The following is a 17,251-nucleotide window of genomic DNA, read 5'->3' as shown; positions in this document are numbered from 1 at the left end:
CAAGTTTCCAAACAGGCTTAGTCTAATTGTTTATCCAATAATCGTAATTAAACATTTTTACCTCATTAACATACTCCTGAAAAAGCATTTAATATTTCTTCCCTTGTTCTCCAAAGCATTAGATGAATAATGAGAATTACTTTATGTTTCAATTGTCAGGTCACATACTTATGTTCAAAACACAATTTAAAAAATTATACTCCAGGGGCTGGGGTTGTGGTTCACTGGCAAAGTGCTTGCCTTGCACATGTGAGGCACTGGGTTCAATCCTCAGCATCACATAAAAAAATAAATAAACAAAATAAAGATATTGTGTCCCTCTATAAAAAAAATTGAAAAAAAAATTATACAATTATACTCCACCTAATGTGATTTACCCAGTATTCTATTACAAAGCATTTCTGCCTACTGTAATGTTTCTAGGTAATCTTCTTCAAGGTACATTAGATCTCATATGAATTCATTTTATTTTATACCTTTTTTGAAAGGTGGTATAAATTTTTTTATTAACTTACACATTTGCTTAATGGAAACTAAACTGATAATTCTGCATATAGCATTGTTCCTATATAAGAAATGGAAGAAAAGAAAAGTTATTCAACTGACTCATGTGCATAGTTTTCTTTCAGATGCAAACATACCTCTGTCTTTGCTGCATCATCTTTTCCTCCTCTTGCAAGAGCATTTCTCTTCTTGTTTCTTCAGCTTTACGGAGCAGCTCTTGTTTCTGGTACCATGCTTCATCTTTGATTCTTTGCTGGTCCACTTCAGCATGCATATCTTCAACTGCCTGCCTTAAGGAGACAATATTTATTATTATGAAAACACAAACAAGAAAGCTTAGTGATTTAGTCCAAAGACAATCAAAACACAAAATGTATACTTGATTAATATGCAGTAACTGATTTTACTTCCAGATTAAGAATTAAATGTTTAAAGATACCTCCAGCCTTCAAACTTTGATTTTGCAAAAATACTTAAAATTTAATAGATTTTTCATTAAAAATTTTCTGGCTTATATTTATAACAGATTTCATTTCTATCAAAGAACAAGTATTTCATGATTACCTCTCTCTCAAGTAATCCAATTCATCTTTCCTTATTCGTTCTCGTTCCTGTGTCTGATAGTCCACAATAAACTTTGGATATTGATTAAATATTGGATATTGTCCTTTTGTCAGTGCAACAAAAACATCCAGCACATTGTCTGGGTGAATGTGAGCAGGCGTGGTCTCCATGAGATGATAAACTTCTCTAATCACAACATTTATATCCAGGTTATTCCGATGGTGAAAAAAATACTGTAAAAAAACTTGATGTTTAAATCAAGATTTACCTAACAAAACAATTTTGAGGCAGAGTTAAAACAAGATTTCAGAAATATAAATGTGAATTTAAACATTTTTTTTGGCAAATTCACTGAAGGCTTTCTTAATCCAAGTTTTAAAATAAAGATTCAATTTTGTATTTTAAAAATATAATAAGATGCCACGACTATATTATGAAATTTTGAAATCAAACGGTTTACATTTTAACTGAATATGAAGACTTTCATTATAGTAGAAAAAGAATGCTTTAACAAATGAGACCATTTCCACTGTTTGGATTTTTAAAAATTCAAAATCCAAAATAAATATATTAGAAAATAAATTAGTTGGGTGGCTTAAAGATATCTGAAATAGTTCTATATTATCTTGTTCTGGCAGATCCAATTTCTAAAATACATATGTATGTACTATGTAACCAAAAAGTAAAAGTAAAGTTTAATTTGGTAGAAATCACAAAATCGGTTACAAATACACACAAAAACCTGAACGAATTCATCCAATCCACCAAAAGAGACTCTCCTTTTTAAAACCACCTCCATTCTGTACAATGCCCACATTCAGATTTTCATTTTTTTTTAAGTCAATGTCTTACTGACAACAACTAAATGGTGTTTACAGCATTTTTATCATGTGGTAGATTCCACCTATTCACTATATTTTCTAAATTGTCCTACATGTAAATACATTTTTGATATCGTCTATCTTATAAGTTTACTATTAAAGTACATTAAACTATTAAAAAAAAACAACCCACTTCCAATGCATTCTTTAAGTCACTTTCCTAGCAAGCCCCTGGACCCTCAGTCACCATTTTGCATGTGTAATAAGCATCCCAACCACGGCTAGTCAGATAGGTCACTGATAAGATCATTACAGAATAACTGACTACTGAAGTGGTCAACATCTTTTACAAAGGCTAAAAAAAAAAAAAAAAGAAAAAGAAAAAAAAATCACAAAACCAGGGGCTGTAGCTTAGTAGCAGAACACTTGCCTGCTCATAAACCCAGTGCTGATTTTTTTTTAATTAAAGAAAAACAAATATAAGCACAAAACCCCAACGTTATCATAATTTTCTTCTGACACCATGACTGTAAGACTCAGAGCCTGCTGTCATTGTTTAATCACGTACAAACTACAGGGATGCAGTCCAACTTGTTATCCATTATATTCCTGCCACCTAGCACCACAGCCTAACATACAGTAGTAGGTGCTCAATTATATTTTTCAACTGAAATAGTTAAAATTTGAAAACCTTCTCTTAAGAATAGATATTTACCTCAAAATCATCCTTAAGAGTACAATTGAGCAAAGGAGCTCTAGAACATATGTTGTAGGCTACCACAGTCATCAGCAGAAAGGAGGGATGGTTGGAAAAGACGTTGTCAAATAATTTGAGCCATTCCTCTCTTGTCAGTACTTCTGAGAACACAGTTTCAAGAAGAGGCCAAGCATACAGCTAAAATAAATGTGGAAAAAATTCATTAGTTTTCTAATGAAAAATCAAAATGAAGTCATTGATAATATTCTCTGATATTCAAGCTATGAAAATAATTATATTAAATACATAATTATGAAAAAAACTACCTCTTCGTAGACTTTAAGGAAGGCAGTTTAAATATAAAGAATGGTTTACTGTTTTATTTTTTGAAGTACTGGGGATTGAGCCCAGAGGTGCTCTATCATTGAGCTACATCCCCACCACTTTTTATTTTTTTACTTTGAGATAGGGTCTCAGACCACCCACAACTAGCTAGGATTACAGGTGTAGGCCACTGCACCTGGCTTACTATGCTTTTTATTATATGCCTTCACAAAAATACTGTTCCATTTATACCAGAATCAACGTTAAGTCCTCAAATAAGTTATGTTATTCTAAAACTCTTATACCTCTTACCTGAGATGTTATATCATGAGCTATGAAGTGCTGCAGCAGTTCCTTGTCATGAAATGCTAAAATGTTTTCTATTATACTAAGAATATTGATAGGAGGATTAGGAAAGTATTCAAACCAGTGTTGACACCAATTGACTACAAAGGAAAAAGAAAAACAGAAAATTCATCTTTAAATACTTTTCTATATTATCAAAGGTCTTTATAACTCTTAAATGTATCCACTCTTTCTGTCCTCAATATATCCATGAATAAAAACATAACCTTTTACATTTGTTCTTAGAATAAGCGATTTTTAAAATTCTACGTTAAAATAGAATCTTAGGTGCAAACTTTTTCAGAGTAGTAAATGAAAATATGTCAATTAGAAAATGTGTCAATTTTTTAAAATATATATATATTTTAGTTGTCAATGGACCTTTTTATTTTATCTATTTTATTTATTTATATGTGGTGCTGAGGATCAAACCCAGGGCCTCACACATGCCAGGCAAGCATTCTATCACTGATCTACAACTCCAGCCCCTTTCCAAGGTATTTCTGATCTTAGTTACAGGATATAGGATATTCTGGTTTCTGGGACCTCCTGTTTTATCCTTCTCTTGAGTAAAGGATCCCTTTTGTAAAAGGTTCCTATGCAGGTGTTCCTTAAATGTGCTCAATGTTAATATGCCTACTTCCTTAAATCTATTAAAATTTATGCATTATCAAAGTTAGAAAAGCTTTGCGAGGTGCGATAGTGCGATAGTGCGTGCCTGTAATTCCAGCTCCTTGGAAGGAGGATTGCAAGCTTGAGGCCAGCCTCAGCCAATTAGTATCTCAAAACAAAAGGTTGACACTAGTATGGCAATATGTAAATCAATGGATGTGTAACTGATGTGAGTCTGCAATCTGTATACGGGGTAAAAATGGGAGTTCATAACCCACTTGAATCAAAGTGCGAAATATGATATATCAAGAACTATATAATGTTTTGAACAACCAACAATAAAAATTAAAAAAAAAGAAAAGGCTGGGAAAAACAAAAGGTTAAAAGGGCTGGGAATGTGCTCCGTGATAGAGTGCCCCTGGGTTAAATTTTCAGTACCAAAAAAAAAAGTTAGAAAAGTTTAGGAAAAATGCTCATAATTACATTCTTACATATTCATACACACATACTTAAAACAGATGTCTATATATTGTAGCCTTTATCCATTAAATGACAATTAAAAAGTCCCCATTCCCAGGAAAAGACTGATTGTTTATAACCATAATAACAAGTACCATAGGAACTAGTTTTAAATTTCATTAATCAATGACATTTTGTTTCAGTAAACCTGAATTTCATAACCAACCAGCAGTACTCTCTGAAAGTCAGCTAGTCCAAATTAGACTCCATTTCACTGAAAAGGTTTCTAAGGCTGACTTAAACTCACTGCCCTGTGTAATCAGTGTAGCAAAAAAAGGTCTTCTCAAAAGATAATTGGTTAGTTTTGCTTAATGCTTCAACTGTCCTTTAGATATTAAATTCATATATATATATATATATATATATATATATATATATATATATATNTTCTAAATTCAGAAACTAAAATTTTCATATATATATATATATATATATATATATATATATATATATATATATATGAAAATTTTAGTTTCTGAATTTAGAATTTTCAGATTAGGAATGTTCAACCTGTATTGAGTTGTGGTTTCGTCCTTTGATAGTAAGCTCTCCTATTTAAAATTAGCAAAAGAAGTCTTTATTAACAGAATATTGTATTACATGTGGTTTGTAGGGACTTTCTAATTTTGGGTTTTATTATATTACTGAGCATTTAAATGTGAGCTAGCTGATTAAGTCATAAATAAAATCTTCCAAAGACTAAATTTGAAAAGAAATATTTCAATTTTTCTAAATTGCTGTTTTAAAATAAGTTAATTTAAAAAGGAAAATTGGGTTCAGCAGCATTTTACCAAGTACCTTTTATGTCTCAGACACTACAATGTCACTCTATGCCACAACACACACAAAGCTCTTATCCTCCCCGTAACATTAATAGAATACTGTTTTCAAACAAGAGAAAAATCCTATCTACATTAACCATTTGCCTTAAGTATTTTTATTCCACTTTGGTACCACCACAAAAGACATATGACACACACAGACACAAATAAAGTCAGAGTTCTATTTAGCCCCAAAATTAACCACCTGCAGTGACTCTTTGCATTCATATTGATTCTTTACATTGCCTCTTTAAATCCTATGACCTCTTTACCATTCTTCAGCTTTTTTGGTAACCTACAGATATATAATTGTGTAAAGTATGATATATAATTTGAGCGCCATACATATAAGTCATTTCATTGGAAAGGAATAAAAAATTTTGTAATTACCAAGTGAAACCAGGAAGACTTAGTGAAATAAAGCCAATGAAACTGATGTACTCTGAGAATCTATTAAAGCCCTTCAATAAATACTGACACTATGGCCAGGCACTATTGTGCCTTTTGTAATCCCAGTGACTAGGAGGTTGAGACAGAAAGATAGCAAATTCAAGTCCAGCCTCAGAAACTTAGTAAGGCCCTAAGCAACTTAGTGAGACCCTGTCTCAAAATAAAAAAATAAAAAGGGCTGGGGGTGTGGCTCAGTGGTAAAATGATCCTGGGTTCAATCCCTGACACCAAAAACAAAACAAAACCTGACATGGTAAAGACACAGGGTGGCAATCTATGCTATTGGCATAGCACACTCGTGTGTGTGTGTGTGTGTGTGTGTGTGTGTGTTACTAGAAATAAACGTATAGTCTTGTATACTTACTTAAATTATGTTTCTTTCTTTTTTTAATAGGTTATGCTAGTATATGCACACTATGAAATATTACAATCAATAAAAACACCTAAGAAATTTATAAAAATTAGGGAAATTTACACAATATTAAATATTAAATAAAACCATGATTAAATAACAAACTGCTTAAAGCACAGAAAAAGTAGAAAGGTAAATAAGTTATGGTATACCTATAAGTTGAAATATTATATTATACAGGCAATAAATAATGCTTTCCAAGCATATGTAGAAATTTGGAAGGAAATACCCATTAGAAATGTATCAATATATTACCAAATACTGTTTCTGGAGAGGAAAAATACTGAATTTTCTTCTGTATACTTTCTCTAATGATCAACAAAAATATTATCAAAATAAGTACAATGTAATAAAAAAGTATGGAGGGAATTATCATAATATGTATGCTTGAATTTTAATTTAATTTAATTTAATCCAATTTAACAGACATGATTTTACTAATATGAAAATAATGACCCATTTGCTGGCATAGATGATGGTGGTGGGCAATGACCTTAATGGCAGCAGATTATGGAATGTGACTGCCTGGGTCAGATGCTTGCTGCCACCAATCTAACCTTGGATAACCTAAGTACTCTGTGTTTCAGTCTCCTCATTTGTAAAAAGGAGGTAATATCTACCAAATAGAATTATTGTGAAGATTAAATGCATTAACAAAGTAAAACATCTTTGATCTACACATCAGGCACCTAAGAACAGTGTCTGGTACACAGAAAGTGCTCAAATAAATGTTAGCCACAGATGACGAAGATAAACAACAGGCACCATGTGCAAAGTGCTTTACAAACTCACCAATCCAATGAAGAATAACTGCCTTTCAATAAGTGGGGGATCTGCTTCTTTCTTCACAACCAAATCCAGTGTGAATATCTTCTAAAATTTATCCACCCAAATTTCCCCTATTTTTGGTGGGTGGTGGTGGTTGTATGAGGGATTGAACTCAGGGACTTTCGACCACTGAGCCACATCCTCAGCCCTATTTTGTATTTTATTTAGAGACAGGGCCTCATTAAGTAGCTTAGCACCTTGCCTTTGCTGAGGCTGGTTTGAATTCATGATCCTCCAGCCTCAGCCTCCGGAGCTGCTGGGATTACAGGTGTATACCACAGCTCCTGACCCAAATTTTCTTGTAAATAAAATGTTTTTTTTTTTTTTTAATTTAATTGCTTTTATTTTTTAAATACATGACATCGGAATGCATCACTATTCTTATTACACACATAGAACATAATTTTTCATATCTCTGTTTGTATATAAAGTATGTTCACACCAATTCATGTCTTCATATATGTATTTTGGATAATGATGTCCATTGCATTCCACCATCATTCCTAACTCCCTGCCCCCTCCCACCCCTCTGTCCTATCTAGAGTTCGTCTATTCCTCCCATGTTCCCTCTCCCTACCCCACTATGGGTCAGTCACCTTATATCAGAGAAAACATTTGTCATTTGTATTTTTGGGATGGGCTAACTTCACTTAGCAATATCTTCTCCAACTGTATCCATTTACCTGCAAATGCCATGATTTTATTCTCTTTTATTGCTGAGTAATATTCCATTACATGTTTGAAATGTCCATTTTGTGTAAAACCTGATTGTTCCACACTTTCCTGACTTAAATAAGTAGAGAAATCTAGGATTGTTGTTAGGTGTCACAAAGGTGCCAAATCATCAGGAAAATGTTTTAAGAATCCATTCTTGGTTCATTCTGTAATCATTATCTACTTACTTATGAGAGTAGCAACGACTTCAAAACAGATAAGCTGGTTGTTCTGGAATAATTTCACAAACGGAAATGCCAAAAGTGGAAGATAGGGTGTGTCGCTAAAGATGGCAGACCAATGAGCTAAAGCAGACAGGGTTCTGTGAATAAAATAAGAAAATAAAGACCAGAAAACAATAATGTCATTAAAATTTGTGAATAAAAAATACCGTCACATGATAAAAATTTCAATACAGAAGGTATATTTGGTGAAAATTGTTCCTTTTACCTATCATCTAGATCCTTTTCTCTAAAGCAATTTAATTATAAAACCTCTTTTTAAAAGCACAAATCATGGTATATTATAAACATTCTTCTGTACCTTGCATTTTACAAATAATAATCTGTTGGAAATAGTCAATATCAGGCACTTTTTTTTTTTTAAATGATCCCCATTCTTGGGCCTTTAAGAGTCTTCTAATCTTTTATAAACAATGCTGTGCTGAGTATGAGTATATGTCCATCATTCTTCATGTGGTAATACAAATTTGGATAAATTCCCAGAAGTGGAATTGATGGGTCAAAGGATGTGTATGTTTGTAATTTCAATAGCCAGACCAGGCACAGTGGGGCATGGCTGGAACCCCAGTGACTTGGAAGCTGAGGCAGAAGGATTATAAATTGGAGGCCAGTCTCACCAAATTAGTGAGACCCTAAAAATAAAAATCAAATAAATAAAAATGGCAGAGGATGTAATTTAGCGGTAAAGTGCTCCTGAGTTAACTCCCAGTTTAAAAAAAAAAAAATCCACAACCACTACCAAATTATCATCCACAAAGTACTTACATTCCCATCACTTGTGTAAAAGGATGCCTGTTTTCTCATACTCCTGTCAACATAATTTATTATCAACCATTTATTTCTAGGTGAGAAATGACACTTTTATTATGAGGAAGATCAACAACATCTTTTCATGTTTAAGAACGATTTCCAGTGCTGTGATCTGTATGTTAAATTCTTTATCTATTTTTCATTGATCAGATTTTTCACAATTATTTATATGAATACTTCATATGTTAGAGAAACGAGCCTTTCATCTGTCATGTTTTACCTGTATTTTCTCCATTTCACATCTTTGTGTAGAAATTTTTTTCACATGTTGAGATATTGTATTCATATCAATCTCTTTGATATGTCAAGCTTATTATACTTTGGATTATAATTCTCCAATATTTACTTCTAATACCTTTAAGGTTTCTTTTAAACTTTGTATTTTGAAATAATTTTGTATTTAAAAATCACAAAAATAGAGACTGGGGTTGTAGCTCAGTTGGTACAGTGTTTGCCTTGCATGTGTTGTTGTTGTTTTTAACCTTTATTTTATTTATTTATTTTTATGTGGTGCTGAGGATTGAACCCAGCACCTCGTATGTGCTAGGTGAGCGCTCTATTGCTGAGCCACACCCCAGCACCTGGGGTAAGGTTTTAAGATAATCAATTTAGTATTTGGAAAACTGATAAATAATAATAAAAAAAAAAGTACTATGCATTTAACCTGCCTTTCCTATGTGGATTCTATCCTAGAGTAGCCAAATAACAGAAATATTCTTTTAAAAAATTTCCCAGTTTAGGGTCTGGGGTTGTGGCTCAGCAGTAGAGTGCTCGCCTAGCACATGCAAGACACTGGGTTCAATCCTTAGCACCACACAAAAATAAATGAAATAAAGGTATTGTGTCCAACTACAACTAAAAAAAAATATTTAAAAAATTTCCCAGTTCATAAAAAGAGAAGAAATGATAGAACTAGATTTTGTCAGTGTTTTGCTGATCTCTGGGGAAGTAACAGGCCTATTGGATGATCATTAATAACCATTAACATCTCCAAAAGAGGGACAATCAGTAAACTTCCTAACAGATGTACATAAGGCCACCTACAAAGTTTTCTTGAAAAACAAAAAAACAAACATCAAAGGGTAAAAAATAAAAATCTTGTACCAGAGCAGGACCCTAGCTTGATTATCACTTTATAGTAAATTCGAGACAAAATGGAACATGGTAAATAACACCATGGGAACAAATCAGAAAACTCCAAAATATGGACAATTCATATTGTAAGTTAACTCCTGGTTTCTTCAACAACTAAATCGAAAAAAAAGAAGGAATCAGAATTGGTAGATTAAAACAAAAGCTCAAAAAGAATAACAACAAAATGTAATGTGTGCACCTTGTTTGGACCCTGATTTACCATAAAAAATTTCCTAAGACAGTCAGAGTAATGGAAAAGATGATGGGGTACTTAAGGATACTGAAGAATTTGTTAATTCTTTTTTTGGTGTGATAATGGTAAAGTGCTTGCTTATCTTAAAGGAGCCCCTATCCTTTAGAGATATGTGTACAACTATTTAGTAGGGTGTGTGAAAGTGAATTGAGACAAGGCAGGTGGTGTGAGAGGGGTGTGGAGTGAGTGGAAGTACTAACACAATAAGACTTGCCTGAATGGGCAGCTACTGAGCTGGGTGACAGGCCCCACTGAGAATATTCCTTATATTCCTACGCATACTTATGCTTACAACTTTTCATAAAAAAAGCTTAATTTAGTAAGTCTTGCACTTACATGACTGCGTCATATTTCCTAACTTCTCCATGCTTGCTTGCTTGCTCTATCTCTCTATCACTCTATCTATCGCTCTATCTATCTCTCTATTTATATGTGGTGCTGAGGATCGAACCCAGGGCCTTGCATGTACGAGGGAGTGCTCTACTGCTAAGCCATAGCCCTAGCCCCTATGCTTCTATGTTTTTTTTATCTGTAAAATAAGTTAAGTATATATATTTGTAGTGCTTAAAACATGAGAAGTACTTTAAAGGGTTATATTATTGATATTTGTTGAGTACTTAATATGAAATATACACTAGCATAAGCATTCTAAAAGAGGTTCTCATCTAATTACTCCAATAATCTTATGATGTTGGTATTGTTAGACCCATTTTCAGATAACTGAAGGGTGAGAAGTAAAATAGCATCTCCTACATCACAGTTGTCAAGTGGTGGAACAAGGACTTAAAACTGGGTGTTTTGCCTCCAAATTCAAAACTCTTTTTACCATGCAGCTCTGTTCCTGAAGATCATTTGAAAGATTCCTATTTTCTAGAACACAATGCAAACTAATTTTCATATATATATATATCTGTTTTATTTTTACTAGTATGTAACACAGGCTAATCAAAGCTGACTGAACAATACAAAGGGAGGATTGTAAAACACTGCAGTTTTGAGTTACAGGTTTTATATATACACATATTTCTGCAATCTTCGGAACATACCTCTGTAATACTCTGAGTAGTTTCCTACTTTTGATGGGGTATTGCTTCTGAAGGTTGATAAATGCCTCATGAATACCTTTATCTATTAGGCTACTAAATGCTGTATGATTTTCCGGCAGTTGTAATAGAGCACGCCAAATGAACATTCTGAAATTAAAATATATTTTTAAATAAATTTTTTTTTGAAAATTTTGAAATTTTAAAAATGATTTAACAATAAAAGATTTAAAACTTTACCTGTATTTTGTTGGATATTCACCACAGCCTTTTAATAAGATTTGTAAACGTTTTTTGTTTAATCCATCTGACAATTCATTCTAAAAAAAGAAGAAAAAGAAGTGACATAATCATGAAACTGAAAACATGGTCATCTTGTCCACGGTGGCTTTCCAACTTTAGAATACACACACAGTAAGAAATATTATTCACATCACCAGATTCTATATCACACACACTCTCTCCCTCCTTCCTTTAAGCACAGACAGATACATAGCAAATATAGTTTATTATGTATTCTTTTCCCAGGAGAGGACTTTTTTAAAAAGTTAGTAAATTCTTCAGGTTTTGGGAGCCAAAGGAAAAGATAAAAAAAATATTGTGTAGATATTTACATAGCCATTAAAAATGTAGCCATTTTAAAATGTAAAAATTATTCTTAGCTTGAATAGCCTGACTGGGGCCATGGTTGTAATTTTCTTTCTTCCCTCACCATCTCTCTCTCTCTTTTTCTTAAAATTCTCAACAGTTCCCTCAAATGAAAGCACGAAGGCCAATTCTGGTGGAAAATCTTATCTAGTTCAGCCTTTTATCCTCAGTAACTTCTGACAGCTCCTTACATCTAAAACTTTCAAGTCAATTTTTAATCTTAGTAGAAAAATAATTTTTATGGGCTTTAGCTATTTTCATAAACTATCTCATTTGATGCTAACAACTACATAAAGGAGGTGGGATGTTATCTTCCTTTATTCATGAAAATGGGAAGATTAGAGTTCAGTGACTTGCTCATGGTCAGGAATCTGCAAGTCCTGGCTCAAACCTGACACCCAATTCTGTTTTAGTTCAGTGATCTTTTTGCTACAAGAAACTAAATATTCAAGAAAGTAGTGAAGGAAAGCCCAGATGATGATGAAAGAAGATTCCCATTCAAGAACCAGACACCAGACACAGAGTGCAACCAGTCCAGTCAGGAGCAAAGTGATCCAGGAAGGAGAAACGCTGACTACTGCCAACAAGATACTGGCCACCGCTGATTCCTCTTGTTAAACAAACTATAGAACACTCTGGGGAGTTGGGGCTGAATTTTATCTGTTCTTGTCTTGGCCATCAGCTCCTGGTGCCAAGCCTCGTTGAAGACATGCATTTCTTCCCACAGCTGTGTTTCACTGAACTTCTTCCTTAGGGCTGGCTCTGGGTTCCTCAGAAGCAGCTCACTCCCTGACATCATTTGGTAGGAGATCCACATTGGTCCACTAGAGGACTGCCAGAAACTCTGATTGTGATAAGCCTTTTATTTTCATAAGTCACCTGTGATCATATTCATTAGTTCTCCCAGAAAAGACTCTTGTAAATTCCCTGGAATGCTGAATCAAACAAAGCACCAAATCCGAAGACAGTATTACAACCATCCGACACAGGGTTCATATGTAAGACTTCCAGGTCAAGTCTCGGGTAGCACTCAGCTCATCTTCTTCTAGAGCGTTCAATGAATAGGAGCAATACCACCCAATCTTCACACAGCTTTAGCTTTGTGCTGGCTATTCAATTTTTTTTAAAACTAAGTGATAGTTTCTAGGGTTACATGAAGAGAAGTCATAAAAATATAAAGCAAATCAATGACATCATTAATACACAAGAGAGAACAACAGTTACATCTATGGGGTGAAGAGAAAAGTGTGATAAGCACTTAGAAGGCTCCAAAGCTCCTGCTAATGCTTTATATCTTAATGTAGAAATGGGTATGTGCAGAAAAAAGTAAATATAGCATGTCTAGTCCTGTTACCCTTAGAAGGCTTGTTTGTAAGTTTGGCTCATGTTTGTGTCTAGAAGATAGAATTTGGAAGAATTTCTATCATCCTCACAACCAATAAGAATTGTTCAATGTGCCTAAATTGTATAATGTGGTTTATGATGAACACTTAAGAGTGTTCACTTTTCTCTCAAAGTCTGGAACTTAAAACATGTTAAGCAGGTGCCTATATAACCAGCAAAAGCCTTGGGCACTGAGTCTAATGATTTCCTTGATAGACAATACTTCACATATGCCTTCAGAATTTACCGCTGGAGGAATCAAGTATGCCCTGTGACCCAGGGGGAGAGTACTCAGGGAAGCACGTGGCCTGCTTTTCTCTAGACTTCACCTTTGCTAATTGTGCTTTGGATCTTTTCACTGTTACATGTGTGTAACAAAGCACCAAATATGAAGACAGTACTAGAGCCACCCAACACAGGGTACATATGTGATCTTTTTATTTATTTTTATTAAGTTGTAATATGCTTTATACATTCTTCTGTGTGTGTGTGTTTCATATTTTTAAAAGGCTTCAAGATAAAGTTATTTAAACTAATGTGAAAAATACCAAATGTTGGTGAGAACATGGAGCAACTAGAACTCTCAAATACTGCTCGTGGGCATGTAAATTTGCTTCAACCAGTTGGCAAGGTGCTGGTAAAGTTCCTTTTTTTTTTTTTAATACGTGTCATGGTAACACTGGTGTGTCTGGTTTGTGAAAATTCATTGTATACTCGTGTATACTCGTGTACTCTGCAAGTGTGCGTATTTATTTATCATCAATAAAGAGCTTAAAAATTCCTCTAAAATGACATAACTTCTTTATTCATATTTATATTCTCTTTCTATTCCAAAGTACTATCAGTGCTTTAGAGGAAGTTAGGAAAACACACAAAAATTTATATAAGAAGAAAACTCACTGAAATTTCTACCCTCAAAGGTAAGTCTACTATTAGCATCCCAGCTACTTCTAGGAGGATAAAGATGGGACAATGAGCAAGGAGAAAGAAAGGCATACTTGAATTTCCCCCCTTTATTATTTTCTGTATCAGCATTGTCTAAAAGGTACAACATGGGCTACAAAATTAAAAATTTTCTAGGAATCACATTCAAAACATAGAGAAATAGGGAAAATTCAGCTTAATATTGATTCTAAGTTTTCACACCTTCTTACTGTGAAAGTGTTTTAATTTAGAGTGTGTTTTAGAAAGTGTTTTAATTCAGACTAGCCACACCTCAAGTATTCAGTCACATGCTAGTGGCTAGCATATTAGACAGTACAGTTCTGTACTGTCTTTTTAAAGTACTTAAACATGTGCTACATTTATGTCAAAACATAAAATGCATAAAAGCACAATGTAATTTCAGTTACCATGTTCTTCTCTTCATATAATATTCCTTTAGGTTCCAGGACAGGGAAGTGATAGTGGCCTACAAATCACAAAATTTGCCTACAATGGTGTTATGATAAAACAGAATTTAATGATAAAATATTCTTACCTCTTTATTTTCAAAAGTACCAGTGAGGTCTTGTTTTAATATTCTAGTCTGAATTTTGCTATTTCTGGATTTTGTTGGCCGCTGTATTCTTCCTGAAGGAACCATCATCTTAACATCACTGGCATTCAGTTTATTCTTGGGCAAATCTTCGATTACTTTCACTAAAGGAGGTGGTGGCTGAAAGGAGAAAAAAAAACTATATGTACACACACAGTGGATATCCTTGGAAAATAGGTCTTTATATATGATTTCTGAAATTATGTATAATTATTCTTCAGGTAAAAAGTATAAGTAAAATGTCTAACAATGTTTTCTTTTCCTTCTTCTTCTTCTTTTTTTTTTTTTGTACAAGGGATTGAACCCAGGAGCGCTTTTAAATTCTTTTAAATTTTGGGACAGGGTCTCATTAGATTGCTGAGGGCCTTACTAATTTGCTGAGGCTGGCCATGAACTTGTGATCCTCCTGCTTTAGCTTCCCAAGCCACTGGATTACAGGAGTGTGCCATAGCACCCAGCTTTAAGATTATTGACTAATAAAGCAAATTTCTGCCATATTTCTTTGAAAAAGAATGATACATGATTAATATCAGCAATAGGTAGAATTTAATTATTCCTTGAAAGCTGGCCTAAAACCATACAATGCAAACCCATTTCCATGCTTGCATGACAAGGTTAGTAGTACAGTGACACTCTACTCCAGAGAAGGTATAGCTGCCCACGTGGTCATCAAAACTCTGAGAGAACCACCCTAGCAGTCTTCAGGCTCAAGTGATATCCAAGGGAGAGGAAACTGCCAAACGACTTTCCTCTGACAGCACAGGACCCCCACCTCTCTGTCCAGACTCAAGGCTATAATCCACACAGTGAGGACTGTCAGTTCTTTACTATATCAACTGCTCTGAGGCAGCTCAGATGGCATGACTTAGGACCCAAACCCTTATGTTTATGGGGTATATCAAATGGGAAAATAACCAACAACTTCCATGTATGCAAGGTAAAAGGACTCATTAGAATCTGTTCTCCATACATCAGATTCTCTTTGAAATCAGAAGATACTCCTTATTCAAAAGAAATAAGCAGATAAGGTCACTGAGACTTTCCACATTCTAAACACAATTAAAGCACAACGACCATTTATATTCTATGATTCAGTTCTTTAATTCTTCATCTATGGAATAGAATTAAAAGTAGTCTTGACTTAAATATTATGCTCATCTTTAATATCCTTAGTTTATCTGCTCTCTGACTTCAACCCTTTCTTCTAAATTTGTATCAAACTTTTTTTTTTATTCTAATGTTGTTTTCCCCTAGTTGTACTTCATCGTCCACCTGAATTACAACCTCCAAGAGTCAGGGCCTGAGGTGTGACCTGATTTGACATACCTTTGTACTGTTACAATTTCAACACATAAGAATCCGTTTACTTATTATTAGCCCAGTATCAGAAATTCTCTCAGGACAAGGAAAGTGCAGAAACAAAATGTGGAAGGAATGGTACACAGGTGGGTTCAGGTTTTTAGAGAATATGCAGCTGAAGATCCATAAAGACAATGATGGTGCAGGGGATGTACCCAAAACTTGGAAAGAGTATTCCACCTTGTTTAAATTAAGCTGGGTTTTCTGTTCAATGTCATCTCAATTTGCTCAATAAATAAGAGCATGGAGGAACTCTATGAGTCACTCCTACCACAGTTGTTCTCAGATACCTCCCTGCCTCTTTCTATGGTTTAGTTAGTACTGAAAAACTAACTAATAAGGCTGAAAAGTCTCTCATTAAGGATAGATAATGTACAAATATTTTTAAATATATTAATATATAATAAATATTATAATACATAAAATATTGCTATATGTTATGTGTAAACATAATAATCTAAGTAAGAACCACAGAGTATAATCCAATGTTAGAGAAGATGCATGTTTATAGACACCTACACATACACATGTTTAGATGATTATTCGCAGCTCTGTGGATTTACTTCAAACACTGAATGAGTGAATATTGAATCCTGATTCTAGGGGAAAAGAGTTAAATTCCTGGGAGCCTCTGGCCACAACATTTTCATCAACTGATCAATAATATAACCTTGTTTTATGTGTGCTTCTGTTTAAAGAAAGAACTTCATTCAATATACATTGTTGATTCATTATCATTGAACCCAGAGCCCAAAGCAGTGTGACAATGACTAAATGAGTTTTTCTAACATACATATTTTCATTTAAGGCACAGCACAGCCTTCTTGTGCTCAGAAACACCACAGACAACTCTATAGCACTATGACTAGGCTTCACTTTAAACCATGAAATCACAACAGAAAGCCCCAAAGTGCAGAAACATGACACTAAAAGGACCACGAAAAAGAGACAAGATTAGAATACAAGAGCTGCAACAAGAAAGCAAAGCACTGCCTTGTTCAACTTTAGGGCACAGAGCAACTCAAAATTTTTACTACATCTGCAAATGACTATAAAAGCTCCGCAAGAAATGATTTTGGCTTTACAAATAAATTTTAGTGAATAGGCAAATTCTCAAATATACCCACAAATAGCAAGGGGTGACTGCATGTATTTATACAAAAAAGACAAAAGACTGAGAATGCAAACATTAAAGTCATCTGAGAATGCTGAGACATTAAGTAATTTTTAT

At 33.9% G+C, this 17,251-nt stretch overlaps 1 protein-coding gene across 11 annotated transcripts in view; it reads right to left on the bottom strand.

Moving 5' to 3' along the window:
* The window catches only part of Tbc1d31 (TBC1 domain family member 31), a 69,022-nt gene that overhangs the window by 21,658 nt on the left and 30,113 nt on the right, over positions 1–17,251 (bottom strand). For 6 of the 11 annotated variants that reach the window (XM_048802079.1, XM_048802077.1, XM_048802076.1 and 3 more), the window contains 9 exons: positions 14,605–14,781; positions 11,334–11,413; positions 11,097–11,243; positions 7,800–7,933; positions 3,223–3,356; positions 2,605–2,784; positions 1,069–1,301; positions 642–794; positions 62–76 (listed from right to left, as the gene is read on the bottom strand). In XM_048802079.1, the coding sequence (XP_048658036.1) occupies positions 62–76; positions 642–794; positions 1,069–1,301; positions 2,605–2,784; positions 3,223–3,356; positions 7,800–7,933; positions 11,097–11,243; positions 11,334–11,413; positions 14,605–14,781 (1,253 nt within the window). Of the gene's footprint in view, positions 1–61; positions 77–641; positions 795–1,068; positions 1,302–2,604; positions 2,785–3,222; positions 3,357–7,799; positions 7,934–11,096; positions 11,244–11,333; positions 11,414–14,604; positions 14,782–17,251 lie in introns of those variants that run through there. The other 5 variants (XM_048802080.1, XM_048802081.1, XM_015486430.2 and 2 more) reach the window with 2 other exon arrangements.

The sequence above is a fragment of the Marmota marmota genome, unplaced genomic scaffold (genome assembly GCF_001458135.2).
Source record: "Marmota marmota marmota unplaced genomic scaffold, marMar, whole genome shotgun sequence".
Classification (NCBI taxonomy): Eukaryota; Metazoa; Chordata; class Mammalia; order Rodentia; family Sciuridae; genus Marmota; species Marmota marmota.
The sequence above is the reverse complement of the archived record's forward strand: the minus strand, read 5'-3'. Positions and strand labels throughout refer to the sequence as shown.